General features: G+C 36.2%; 1 protein-coding gene across 2 annotated transcripts; it reads left to right on the forward strand.

The window, feature by feature from the left end:
* The first annotated feature begins 3,437 nt into the window (after positions 1–3,437).
* Positions 3,438–5,895, forward strand: IZUMO3 (IZUMO family member 3). 2 transcript variants are annotated; one of them, XM_041760808.1, is made up of 7 exons: positions 3,438–3,669; positions 3,805–3,879; positions 4,025–4,114; positions 4,333–4,350; positions 4,813–4,893; positions 5,340–5,430; positions 5,760–5,895. In XM_041760808.1, exons 1-7 carry the CDS (start codon positions 3,438–3,440, stop codon positions 5,893–5,895), a joined length of 723 nt encoding a protein of 240 aa, XP_041616742.1. The 2 variants fall into 2 exon arrangements, with proteins under 2 accessions (XP_041616742.1, XP_041616743.1); XM_041760809.1 differs by lacking the exon at positions 4,333–4,350.
* The last annotated feature ends 8,962 nt before the right edge of the window (positions 5,896–14,857 follow it).

Raw genomic sequence — 14,857 nt, forward strand, 5'->3', positions numbered from 1 at the left:
TCCCTTTCACAATATTTATATTCCCCAAGTGAATGAGACCATATAATGTTTGTCCTTCTCCAATTGACTTATTTCACTCAGCATAATACCCTCCAGTTCCATCCACGTTGAAGCAAATGGTGGGTATTTGTCATTTCTAATGGCTGAGTAATATTTCATTGTATACATAAACCACATCTTCTTTATCCATTCTTTTCATTTGATTTCATAGCAGATAGAGATTCCTTCAAAGTCTTCCAAGCTCCAACCTTATGACTTTCTCTAAAGAAGGAGTAGAATATGGGGGGGAAAGCTGGCTTAATGACAATGGAGTATATTGGACAGGCATAAAGAAAATATTAAAGTCACATTACATGTGAAGGATCTGGAAGATAGTAATTATTTCAACATTTATAATTATGGTTATTATGCTGCCTAGACAGTTTATGACATGGCCAGATACCAAGTATGGGCTTTCTAGTCTCAGACTATAGTCAGGAAATAATTTAATCTCACTTGACTACAAGAGGTATCTGGATTATTTGCCAAACTTCTAGGATATCCATTGAAGTGCTACAGATGGGAAACAATGCATCATGGCTCAGTTAGAACAAATAATCCACAGGAAAAGAGGCTTTAAGAAGCTTGAGCCACAGAGATTCATTATTTTTAGTTTTTTGTATATATCTGGGAACAGATTTACTATGGATTGAGGGGAAATTATCACAAAAAGCTTGCTTTTCTTTATAAGACTTGTTTCTTAGATTTGATTTTTAGATTTTAAATCCCATTGTATCATATGATTTGTAACAAAGGCCAAATGCTATAAAACACTGATTCCATAGCCCTTAAAAAGGACTATTAGGACTAATTGTTTTGTAGAAAAAGAATATATACAACAAATATTTTATTTGTGAATAAATATGAATCTTATCTAAGAATTACAAATGTATAAATATATATTTGGTGAAGAGATTATGAATGCATATGCTACTCTATTTCTGTTATGCTATTTTAAGCAAATAGTTTGGCTAGCTATTCTACAGATTCACACTTATGATAAATCATATCCCCTCCATGCCAACCCAAACCAAATATTAGAATAATCAATGAAGGATTTGGATATTATCCTTTACCTCCTAGATGCAAGTAATATTATTTCAATCAAGTAATGTGATTATATTATCAATTTCCAGACAGCTCTTTTCCAAAATTCAAATAGTTTACATTTACTGAATTTAAAGAACTAGCCCAGGGTAACTATAGTTCTTTTCTCATGTATCATCCACTTCATCATCAGTACTTTCAGGATGCTTCTCCTAAAGTATCTTGAATATTGCTGGATTCTTAGTTCCCACCATATATTCATTACCTGTTGTTTCTAGTGTCCTAGATCCGCCTCTCTAGAAGAAATTCCTCCAAATATAGTGCTGTTCTGTCTTCCTATATACCTCTAGTATATACCTTTGCCTTTATCATCAGCTCACTCAATTATTATTTGTTTACTATTTCCTCCATTATTTTCCTTTTTATATGTCCCCTTCAATTATAAGTTCTGTCTTTTTAGAAAGTAGCTTGCTATTTTCAGTTTCCCCAAGACTATCCAAAAGTTGAATCATTTTTTTTTCTCAAATCCTAAAAATCCTGTACTGCAAATTAAGCTGGAAGAATAAGGCAAGGATAAAAATAGTAGAGCATGTGGTCCGGGTCAAGATAATGTTCCACTGAATAGAATTAGTCAATAATATGCCATCATATTCTCTTTAAGTGTCCAAGCAGAAAGTAAAAGTATGTACTGTTAACTGGAAAATATCTCATCTATAATGTATATTTTCCCTTAAAGAATACTTTTTCCTCATACCTGGCTATCTGCCTGCCAAGTCTCAGCCCCTTTTAAGTCTCCAACTTTGGTTTCCAGAATTAGTTTAATCCCATTACCTCAAAAGCCTTCAGACCTCAGCATGTACAAATCCTATGGAGGATCATCTAAAGATGAGATCATCTAGCCAAGGGAAAATAAAATCAGAGCAGAAGTGTGGATTTGGATCATCAGAGGATTTGAATTGCCCCCTCCCCTTGCAATCCTCTGATTTATCAAATTCCAAGAAATAATTTTCTGCATTAGCCCAGAAAATGTTGAAAGACAGTGAATGAAGTATAAAGAATTTGGAGTCAGACAGACATGATTTCAAACCCCAGTTCCATAACTACTTAAATTATTTTGTAGAAAGGGTTGTTTCACATTTCTGAGCCTCAGAATCTTATCTATAAAATTGAGATAATTTCTCAAAGTATTGCTGTGCCATCAGGACTTGCAATAATCAGAAGTGTTTAGCACATCCCATATCTGGCACACGGAAGGCATATAATTAGTAGTAGTTCTTTGTACTTCCCTCATAACTTTTCAAATCCATAAAATTCCCATACCTTAGCTCTCAATTCTACCACTAACCTTTTAAGATCCCAGGGTTTCCTGTTTCCAGGTGATCACTGACATACAAGCAATTTAACAGAGAAGAGGTTACTGGTACCCTGAAAAGTCTATAAAGTAGCCTAATTTCTTCAAATAACAAAAAATATTTTTGTTCAAAGAGCCCTAAAATGAAGTGTTTATTTGGGCTCCTTCCAAGGTGTCCTGAGACAGCAGCCCATGATAACTGTGGTTACTTTCTTACATGCCTCACATTTCACCATAAGTATTTTTAACATGTTCCCACTAATGGGCTCTGGGTGTTACTGGATCCGCGCATCACCATGTACTCCTCAATGGTGGTTTCTTGTCTCCTTGCTCGAGACACTTTATAAGAATGATATAAAAAGGTTATAGAGCATGGCTGGAGAAATCATCCTACAGACAAAGATAGCTTACATTTCTGAGAAGTTATCAATTATATCAAAACTATTATCGATGCTATCAATTACATCTAGACACCCATTGCTAATTTTCAACAATCCTACTACCATCAGGGACTAGGACCCCAAGCAACTCAATATTTCAGGCTTTTCTTACATCCTCTATAGAAGTAAAATTTTGGTTGAGCAGTCTCTACGGGCCTATGAGATCTCTTTCTTGAGACACTACTCCTATCGTCAGGAGGGATATGAGAATTTACTGAAGACACAAGTAAAGGAGAAACCTAAAGAAAATCTTTTTCTGAGTTCTGTCTCTGCATGGAACTTTGCTTGTGTGAGCTCAAGATCTCTCTCTCTCTCTCTGTTCTACACTCAGAACTCAGGTATCTGCTTCCCAACTGGCAGTTCCCTCTCTCTGGAATGAAGGACAAAAGTCAGAAAACAGCTGAAGATCCTTGGGGAAATGATATTGCCTAGAAGTGGGATGGAAATGAAGGGGAAGGTGAAGTCAGACTATCCAAGACACAGCTCTTATCCCTGGATTTTTGAAGAAAAGGAAACTAGGTGAACTAGTTGCCAGGACAACCGGCTGTTGGGGCAAGGAAATGGGAGACCTGTGGTTACTTCTGTTCCTGCCCCTGTCCCTGGCAGCCTTCCATGGGGTTAAAGGCTGCTTGGAATGTGATCCCAAATTCACAGAAGATATTAGGTCCTTGCTGGCAAAGTTAATACCCTCAGAAGTCCCCGGCCGAATTCATCTGCTTGAACGGCAGATTAAGGAGATGATCCGTTTAAGCTTCAAAGTCTCCCACAGGGACAAGATGCTTCGGGTGTTGGGTGAGGGAAGTTTCAGTCCCTGAGAGTTTTGTGGGTTAAAGGGAGAAGGGGAGGCAGGGAAGAGTGCACCTGGGTCAACATAATTTCCTCCACGGATGTAATTATTCCCCTACATGTACTTTTACTCCTCTCTAGCTGTTCAAAAGGTTACCAAGTTAAGAGCATGGCTGAAGAATGAACTTTATAAACTGGGCAATGAAACATTTAAAGGTGAGCTACTGTTTCAGTGTTAAAAGATTGTGTTGCCCAAGCAAGTATAAGGAAATTTCACTGGGAAAAACAAGGCAAAACAATTACGATTAAGTTCTGAAGGGAATACCCCTAGTTTCTGATGTCCTTTCCACCCCCCTCTTAGGTGCTTTTATCCTTCAAGGCAAGCTTCTCGATGTCCGCCAAAACTTGGAATCCAAACTGAAAGAGATATTAAAGAACTTCTCTGAAGTTGGTAATAAAAGATGTCTATCTAACAACACTGAAATTATGTGAAAGGAATAGGAAATAAGGGTGAGATGAGGAAGGTGGTTTCATATTACAGTTATTTAGAATGGATGGAGGGGTGGCTGGAACTTCATGGCTAACCAAAAAAAAAAAAACTATTGGGTATAAATATGGCGAATTCTATGTTGATTATAGGCTCATTAGAACTTTCTGATTCTCTTTTAGCTTGTTCTGAAGATTGCGGTAAGTAAAATACATGAGACACCTCTTAATTCAGTCCATATTTTCCCATCTCATTTGATCTATATGGCCATATCTCCACCACCTGTCATATTGAGAACCCAATTCTTAGAGTTGTGATTATGGGGGTGGGAATGCCAGTCAGATCTGACAACAAATTTATCTCATGAAATCTCAAACACACAGAGTTTGGAGGTGCTTAGAGGCCTTCTATAGTATAGTTTATAATCCAAAGGACCAATATACCCTGAGGCATCATTTTTCCCACTTCTTCCCCAAAGATCTGACTTAAGTTACAGAAGGTTTTGACCCATCAAGAAATTTGATTGCTAGGGGAAGAAGAAATTCACAACAATATAACATTAAGAGTCCTGGAAATGCCTGAGATCTAATCCATACTTGATGCCGGAGCTAAGAAAACTCCATGCCATGGCCCCCTTCTGTTATTTTTCTTCTCTTTATCAGTCGTGATTGAAGGTCCTGTCCTGGATTGTTGGACCTGTCTTCGCATCACTTCCCGATGCTTCAGAGGAGAGTATTGTGGAGGTAACAAAGATTGTAGTGTGGCATTTGAAGGGGTCAGGGATCAAGTACTGAGTTGCTCGTTGGTCTATTCTACAAATATTTGGTGAGCACCTGCTATGCAGATCATGCTAATGTAACAAATCGGAGCGAAAATATTGGGCAAAATGTGTACCAAGATGAATTGCTAGGCACTGGATCAACTGAAGGGCTAAGAAATGAAAAGGCAGGACTGAAAATGGAAAAATTAGGATAGTGGCAGTAAGGGCAAACTTTTTATAGAGCCTAAGGACCTAAGAGTAATAAAGATCAGAATAACCAGAAAACAGTGAAGGAAGCGGTGATGGAAGCAGTGAACAGAGAAAATTATTTGATGTTTAAAAAGACCCATCTACCATGGATCAAGTTCTCTCAAATTAGTATTTTTCTTCTCCCAAATTCACTTTCTATTTTCCTTTTTCTCCCTCCAGAAGAGGATTCAAGGAAGGCTGAGAATCGAGAGATTGCACTATTTCTGATATTGCTAGCAGAAGTTGTGATATTGGGAAGTGCTTTGTTACTGTGAGTTTTCCTCCCTCCAAACACACATTGGGTCAAGCATTCCTTTGGCAAAGACACTGTCCAATCCTCCCCTACTTCCCAATGGCAATAAGGGGAAAGAAGTCATTTCAAAGTTTGGGATACAATACTGACAGGAATGAAATGGATGGAAGTTTATGGGATACAAGTTGGACCACAGGAAACAGAGGAGGTAAAATTAAGTATGAGGAAACTCCTGGAGCAGTATCCAGAAAAAGAAGGGGAAAAAAGGGGAAAGTATGATTATGTAATTGTCTTAATGAGATGCCTTACTAATATTGAAGTTGGGATATGTTGTTTCTCTGCTCTAGATTCCATATCTGTGTGTCTCATCGGAGGAAAATGAAGGCAATACGAACGTCATTAAAGAAATATTTGGAGAAGAAACTTGAAGAATTAATGGGCATGACAGATGACAAGATGGATGATTTTGGAATCAGAAAATAAATACACAGACTCAGACAGGAGGTCTTTCACAATTCTCTTACATGTTGACACAGAACAGAAAACTCAGAATTAAGCTGTTTTGTGGTCATAAAAGTCACAGTATTTTAAAACTGAAACTGAAATAGAGTTTCTCTAGTAAAGATCCTTATGCTATCCTGAGGCAATGGAAGCAGTGAGAGGGCAAATGATATACCCAGAGTTGTACAGAATGGAATGCTGGTATGTTGCAATGTACATAAAGATGATATACATTGCATAAGAATGCATGGTTGGTAACTCTCATTAGTGGCTGTAATTAGAATATTTCAATTTCTAAGGCTGCTTCTTAGTTCTTTTTACTTTGTTACTGCTTTTGTATTTATCATTTGGCTCAATGTGGACAATTTCTTTGATGATACAAAACATTTAATGTTCATCATGCTATCTCACACACACATCCAAAATATTAGTTTGAGTAGTTGAGAATTGCCCCATTTTCCTCTAAATAGATGTCCCATGACTGAATTGAATATTAATTTCTATTTCTTTGTTTCTATTGAATACTTCTTACATGGATGGCGCCCTAATAAGTGCTTTACATCTATATCTAACTGAATTCTCACAATAATCTTAAAATTTGGATGAAATGAATACTTTTCACACAAGTACAGATTATCAATATTGACATAAGAAGAAAAAAAAAGCAATTGCTAATGTTCTTTAAGGAAATTTAAATGGCATGAGCACAACTATTGAAAAAACAGCCACGTTTAAGGAAAAGCCTAAAATGAAATACAACATGTTGACTTTGATGTTTACCTGGAATGCAAAACTATGATCTCTCCCCAGATTAAGTGTCTGGTACTTGGTTGTATCCTTGACTAAAGTAGGAAATACAGGAGAACACGTCAGTTAGGAAAAGGCCTAAGATCCATTTTGAAAATACAAAGTATTGACTGTATTGTACTATCAATAATTCAGACATTCATTCATGAGTGTTTGAGTTTATATGTATAAATATAGCAAAAAGATCAAATCTAATGGAATGTGTTTCAAAGCACCTGAACAAATCAAGTAGTGACCATAAAAATATGACTGGGATTATCCAGGCAGAAGATAGAGAAGTGATGAAGACCAAGGAGAGACTACTACAAAACCCCACATGATAGTAAAATTTAAATATAACTGTTTTGTATAGTCTTACTCCTTTGAAAGACTTTGAGATGCCGCGGGTTGAATTCCCAACAGCTTTGGACTATGTTTTTCAAGTGTATGATTCTTATACCTGTGGAATTTACTGTAATTGCTTTATAATATAAATCCAGAGCCTGGCCTATCATTTCTAGAATTGCCAGGATGAGGAGGGGCTGGTTGTTTTGTGTTTTTATGTGTTTGTAATACAATAAAATGGAGATGATCTAATTAAACTGTGTTCATCTACTAGGAAAGGTCTTGTGGTACTTCTGTTTTCAAATGTAAACATGATACAAAATTAATTGCTTACAATCCTAATTTAAGCTTGAGCTAACAGTTAACATTTTTAAAAAGGATATTTAAGCGTTAATATATACTCCAGTGCCCCGATGTCAACATTGCATACAGTTTAGCTCTAATATTACCGTAAGATATATAAATCAGAGTAAGATATTTCTCTGATAGTCTGAGACCCTTGCATGGATAGTGTAATTTTTTGTGATTCCATCATTATTAGGGGTACTTTATTAAAGTACAAATGCATTATTTTGTGAATTATATTTCTTGAGCTACAGCTTCTTCTAGAATATTCCTTCATTATTTATTTCCCATCACTTATCTCCCTCTGCTTCCTCAATACTAGATCTTTTTTCTTGGTGTCTATTAATATATATTAAGGCTTCTTTTTATCTTTTATCCACTTCTACCTACCACCCCAACTAGCTATGCCAAATTTCTTAAAATAACATTCTATATCTTATTACTATTTCCCTATTTCTTCTCTTCTCTCAATTCACCACAATCATATTCTGCTCCTCACCACCACATGGAAATTGCTCTAAGGTTGTCAATGATCTCTTAATTGTTATATTTAGAGTTCTCTTTATTCTTGAAGTTACTTCTCAGTCTAAGACTTGTCAGAGTGCTAATGATTTCCTTCTCAAAGTACATCTCATACAAGGCTGGTTATACTCTTAAATTTGTTCCTTTTTTCAAGGTTTTGTTCTTATTTTTTAATATTCTTATTTTTTAATATTTATTTATTTATTATTTATGATAGGCATAGAGAGAGAGAGAGAGGCAGAGGCAGAGACACAGGAGGAGGGAGAAGCAGGCTCCATGCCAGGAGCCCGACGAGGGACTCGATCCCGGGACTCCAGGATCGCGCCCTGGGCCAAAGGCAGGCACTAAACCACTGAGCCACCCAGGGATCCCCTGTTCTTATTTTTTAAACCATGTTTTAGTTACTTTTGGGAGGCTCCTCCTCCTCCTTTACCTACTTATTTAGATACTAAGCACCAGAGAATCTACTTTGAATCTTTTCTTTCTTATACCTGATGGAATCTCATACAGTCAAGTGATTTCAACTATCATCTAATAATTATATCTGCAAGTGCTTAGGTTTTAATTTGCACCCCCTTCCCAAGGCCCCAACCTCTGTTTGTGAATACATACTAGATACATCCATCTGGACATAAAATACTGATTTCAAACTCAGTATGCCCAAAACTGGAGAAAATACGCACTGAATGTTGACTATGGGCAAGGCAATTCACTAAGCATTTTCATAATTATCTTCCCATAAATCCCACAAAATTATTTTTAGCAATTTTTGTACAAACAAAAACCGAGGCATGGCAAGTTCAAGTAACTTCTTCCAAATGGTTACTTGCTACGTGGCAGTCTGGATTCAAATCCCAAATCCTGAATGGCTCTATGGATACCATAAATCACCCAGAAGGTAGAAATATCAACATATGCTGGAATCCTCTCTCTTCTTCAGCTATCCTAGCCAGTCAGTCTTCAATTAGCATTGATTTTCACTCCTAAATCTCTTAAATCTCCCTGGCTACTGCCACAGCTGAAGTTCCGCCCTCCTCTCTTAGGGCCTATTGCAATGTCCTTCTCATCAGTCTCTCTGAATCAAGCCTTTCCATAAGCCAAATCCATCCTTTCTTTAGCACTCAGAATGATCAGTCTACAAACACAAGTCGATTTCAAACTCCTAATTAAAATACTCCAATGTCTCCTCCACTCCTAAAAAAGAAGTATAAATTCTTTCATACAATATTTCAACATGCCTTCTATTTTACCATCCCACTCCATACATACACAATCTCACAGCTGGCCAATTGCCATCCTAGGCCTTCCCTTCTACTTAGAGTTTGCCCAATATACTGGACTTTTTCTTACTCCAACCATTACTTACTTATTTCCTGTCCTGATTGCCTGGTAATATTCCTTAGCCTTCAAAATCATTGAGCTTCAAAATCCACACTTAAAGCCATCTCATCTCGTATAGTCTTTCCTGAGATGGTCAAACCAAATTACCCATAACTTTCAGGATCCACTATAATCCATATACTTCTTTTTTTAAGATTTTTTTTTATTTATTCATGAGAGACACAGAGGGAGAGAGAGAAGCAGAGACACAGGCAGAGGGAGAAACAGGCTCCCCGCAAGGAGCCTAATGTGGGACTCGATCCCAGGACTCTGGGATCATCCTGAGCTGAAGGAAGATGTTCAACTGGTGAGCCGCTCAGGAGTCCCAAATCCATAGACTTCTATAGAGCACTTTTCACAGAGGACTGTTAGTGGTGTGCACATCTCTTTCCTAGACATGAACTCAAGGACAGGGACTATGCCATATTATCTTCATATTCCTAATATCTAGCAATATATCACAAAAATTTACATTAGTTTAAGTATCATTTACTCAAGGAACATTTTCCTGACCCCCCCACCTTATATTAGTACTTCCAACTATGTTGAATCACTGCCCACTCTTTGTTTGGTAGGAATTAAGGGATATTATATAACCATGAATTAAGTCTGATTCCAAGGGGTCAGAAATCACATCTGCTGTTTGTGCATAGAGTTCTTTGTAATACCTGACACAGAAAAAAATGAATGTTCGTTGAATAAAAATATGAATATGTAAATGAAGCATTGACAAATGTTATTTGGAATTGAGTATATCCTAGATATTCTCAATATTACCACATATACTTTGTCTGCCAGATTGCCTACGATAACCTCAGCTTTTATCTTTGAAACACTTTGCAGCTTGATGTTCAACATTGCCATGAAATTATGATATAAGAACTACCTTAACATTGTTTGGAGTGAACACATTCCATGGAATTTTAGATCAGACACACAGTTTCCTAGTGAGAAATCTAGTTTAAGGACTATGAGAAGTTCTCAGCACCTTCACGTGTACATCAGGAAATCTTGTTTGACTTTGTCCCACCAGGCTTCCTCACTGCCAACTGGAACAGAAACCTGAAGAAACCCTAAGCTTTCTAAGAGTTCTCAGGATTTTTGACATTGATCTAAATCCAGAAATCATGCCAGAGATCAGGAAACTGAAGTATATCCCCTCCCCTCTCCCACCGGGATTACCCTCATTATGGGGATGAGGTGGAAGATGGATAAGAAGCAGTGGAGATGTTGGCATTTAGGTATCTGATTGTCTTAAAAGTGATAAACACAGGAGCTCTGGAATATTACACTGAGCCTTTGCTTTTCCTAACTTCAAGATGCATGTTTTCATTTTTCAACTCACTTAAAAATGGGTTGAATAGCATGACTGAGTAAAAGGACATTAGCTACAGTAAAGCCAGAGGATAGAAGTAAATATCTCAAGAATAGATGAAGGGCACTTTGCACTCCACTTCATCTCAAAGAGCTTGCCTAACTTCAAGCCCTTGGGTTTGCATTTTCAGATCTAGCACCACTAACATTGCCCAGTGATTTTATACTTGCATGTGTATCTTCCTCCTAAAGAGGAAACAAATACAAATTCCTTCCAACCAAAAGGCAGCAATGACAGGTAGGCATGTTTGTCTAGCCACCACTTTGGACTGTTATAGGGGTTTCTGTGAGGCATTACTCTTGGAACACTTCAAGCCTTTACCTAATGAGGCTTCATCAATCTGCCTGATGAGGTGGCCCTTCATGATTTCTGCTAAAAGTAGTAATAAGCACAAGCTTTTCAGGATTCAGAATTCATGTTTTCTCTTTCATCTTATACTCTCTTTATCTTACTAATAGTGTCAGAAAATGTTCAACAAGATCTTCTAGTGAATAAAACACTTTCTGGTTGTATCTTTGTCACTTTGGAAATCTATGTGAATATACTTTCAAGCCAACAAGACATCATTTATTAAGTTGTTTCTATAATGGATAACTGCAGTCCAGGCTATAAAAACAGTCCAAAGAGAGTTCAAAGAAAGGGGCAAAAAGTATTAAATACAGAGTTATACAGAGTTTGTGATGCAGTGCTTGTTAAGACATACCAAATCCTATCTAGAAATCAAGTTGAAAGAAAATACAAGGGAAATTTATAGTCATTATTTCTGGGTGCTGTAGGTTACAAGTGATTATTATTTTCTCTGTGTTGCTTTTTGGTGTTTCTGATTTTTCTACAGTGAATTTGCCTCTCACTTATGTGGGAAGAAAGTCTATTTAAATTCAACATGAGGGCAATAGAACTTCATGGCAGATACAATATAATACAATTTGTTCCAAACTGGCCAATGGATTATTTTAATCCAGTATCAAGTTTATGGGATACATTTTATATAACAAAGTGGCTGATATTACTGCTTCATAAGATCTCTACCCTTGGAAATTAAATTTGGTTTAAGCTTTTTCCAATTCTATACTTGTGGTATCTTTTGTTTTAAAAGTTTATTGTGGTAAAATTATTTCAATGACTCTATATAATGCACTCAATACCAGTGGAAGGCTAAAAAGAAGGAAAATGCAGTAACTCCCCTTAAAAATAAAATTAGTAATAATTAAAACTATTAAAGCAACAACGCATGTATCATTAATTGTAAGGCACAAAGGTTTAAAAGTTATATTTTCAATCCTAAACCCTTAAACTAGTCCAGGCATCATATTGTACACCAGTCATCTGCCAACACAGTAAGGTAGGCTAAGGACCTGCTTCTCCTTTATTTGCTACCAACTCATAACTACCTTCTCATTAGTGTCTCACTTTTGTTGTCATATCCCATTTACAATCTTGGTATCTCATGGTTATTTCCATATGTTTTCCTTTTTTTTTTTTTTAGACAGCACCATCTAATAGAAATATAACATAAACCACAGAAAGAATTCTAAAATTTCTGGGGCATCTGGGCGGCTCAGTGGTTGAGCATCTGCCTTTGGCTCAAGTCATGATCCCCCCAGTCCTGGGATTGAGTCCTGCATGAAGCTCCCTGTGGGAAGCCTGTTTCTCCCCCAGCCTATGTCACTGCTTCTCTCTCTGTGTCTCTCGTGAATAAATAAATAAAACATGTTTTTTAAAAAGCTAAAATTTCTTGTAGCCACATCAAAAAAAATATTTAAAAACAGGTAAAATCAATTTTAATACATTTCAAACCAAATATCCAAACACCATTTCAATATGTGATCCATGTAAAATTGCTAATGAGCTGCTTTATTTATTTTGGTACTAAGTCTTCAAAATCTCACTTGTATTTTATTCTTTCAGCATATCTCAATTTGAAATTTTTAATTGGAAATACTTGATCTGCATTTATATACCATAAAATGTACAGTTAAAAAAGTAAATCCAATCCAAACATTAAAAGTTTTTTGCTCACTGAATCCAGTGTGCTTTTAAATCTACCTTAAAGTTAAATAAAATGAAAAATTCAGTTTCTCACAGTAACACTAGCTATATGTAAAGTATTCAACAGATACAGGATGTAAGTGGCTACCTTATTGGAAAGTACAGTTTAAAATCTGCAAGCTTTTTCTGTTTCAGACTTTAAAAGTTAGTTTTTTCCACATCCTTGGGGATTAACCCTCAGATCTGGCCCACACATCAAAGTCCAGTTGTGACCCTTTACAGACCTTCCAGGGGAGACATTTTCAGAAAATAACTACCTGAACACAAACACACACAAACAACATTGCAAAATACATCCCCATCTGACGTTGACTCCCAGTATATAATGGCCCCTTGCCCCAGGGGATAACTACTATATTCTGAATTTACATGGAGATAATTCTTGGAAGAGGCACAGAATTTTTTAAAATATAAATGAAGGACTAATCTTAGAAAATGCAAGTAAAAGCATAAACAGCTTACTTTGGAGTGTATATGAACTGTTTCAGGCAATGAAGATTGATTTATTAAGTTATCAACCCAAAGGCAGACTATTGTAGTACTACAAAACAATAAATCCTAGAGTCACCTATTATATTTTCTGGCTTATGACTGCATTCGGGGTTTTTCTTGCCTTGTCTGATCCCGATATTGACAAATATAGACTTTAAAAAAAGAAAAGGAACAGGTGGTTTATATGGCCTTTCAGTAGGAGTGGAAATATTTTCTTTTGTCTTGTTTTTACAAGATGATGGAGGAACTTGAGAGCAAAGATTCTTGTATTTTTTTATTTATATTGATTCTATTTATAATCCTTCAGTGAGAAAATAAATTTTCCACAAACTTTCAAACTATGTGGGGGAAGAGTGTCCTTTATAATCTCAATATCTATTTTAATATGGTTGCAGGGATCATAGGCAGGGCCTACCCTTCCGATAAGAAACATAGCTAAATGAATATTTCGTATTTTAGATTTTGAAGTGTTATCTTTCCACACATATATAATTGCAGTCTATTTTTCTTGTGCTTTTTTCTAATGCGTGGTATACTCTGAATTATATGGTTTATATACAACTATTTATATACAACTTAAACATGTTTTAAGGTCAGAATGTAAGCTATTTTTCTTTTCTTAAAATTTCATTTACTTATTTGAAAGAGAGATAGAGATAGCAAGAGAGAGCACAAGTGGGGAGGAAAGGGAGAAGCAGCCCCCTGATGAACAAGAAGCCCGAAGTAGGGCTCCATCCCAGGACCCAGGGATTATGACCTGAGCCAAAGGCACACCCTAAACCAACTGAACAACTCAGGTGCCCCAAAATGTGAGCTATTTTAATTCTGAAGGCATCCAGTTTCTTTGTTCAGAATTTTATTTCCTTTATCAGTAGTTTACTTTATGGATCCCATAGAACAGCACTATCCAACAGATGTATAATGCAAGCCATAAGTGCAAATCATAGAAGTAGTTTTAAACTTTCCATTCTAAAAGTAAAAATATATTTTAAAAAACAGGTATAACTGATGCATTTTATTAAACCTTAAATATCCAAATGAGATATTTTGCCTTTTTAAAATTAAGTCATTGAAATCTGGTGTGTATTTTATACTAACAGCCATATCAATTCAGACTACCCACACTTAAAGTACTCAGCAGCTACATGTGGCTAGTGGCTGCCATATTGGACAGCATACCGGCATATGCAAAGACAATATTCACGGTGAAACCTGGCCTAAGTTGCTAAATTATGTTTCTTTGTCAAGCAAGTTGGAAACACAAGACTAGGTGAAAGTTATGTTTTAATGATCAGTTAAATGTTACATTTACATATTTACCAAAACAAAATTGAAAGAAGTCCATGATTTTCTTTAAAAAGTACTATCTGGCCTATTGAATGTAGCACTGTTTCTATTCTCTCCTATTTGTGCTATCAGCATATTTTCAGGGTGGGCTCACTAGATCCACACAGCACAGACAGTTAAACATCCTGATCATGGTTCAAAGTAGTCCTTGAAATTAGCTCCCATAATTACCTGTCAATGGAATATGTCTTTGGTTTTTCTTTTTCCAAAACATTTTTTTAATCTAATATCTTCAGAGATCCCTTAGAAAGTTGAATGAAATATTAGAATGACAGACTATGAGTGAAAAATGTTAATTTCTAT

This window comes from Vulpes lagopus, chromosome 7 (genome assembly GCF_018345385.1).
Source record: "Vulpes lagopus strain Blue_001 chromosome 7, ASM1834538v1, whole genome shotgun sequence".
In the NCBI taxonomy this organism is placed as follows: domain Eukaryota; kingdom Metazoa; phylum Chordata; class Mammalia; order Carnivora; family Canidae; genus Vulpes; species Vulpes lagopus.

Coding starts and splice junctions, on each gene's coding strand:
- IZUMO3 (XM_041760808.1), top strand. CDS start 3,438: ATGGGAGACCTGTGGTTACTTCTGTTCCTGCCCCTGTCCCTGGCAGCC. Junction 3,670..3,804: donor CAAGATGCTTCGGGTGTTGG/GTGAGGGAAGTT, acceptor ACTCCTCTCTAG/CTGTTCAAAAGGTTACCAAG. Junction 3,880..4,024: donor GGGCAATGAAACATTTAAAG/GTGAGCTACTGT, acceptor CCCCCCTCTTAG/GTGCTTTTATCCTTCAAGGC.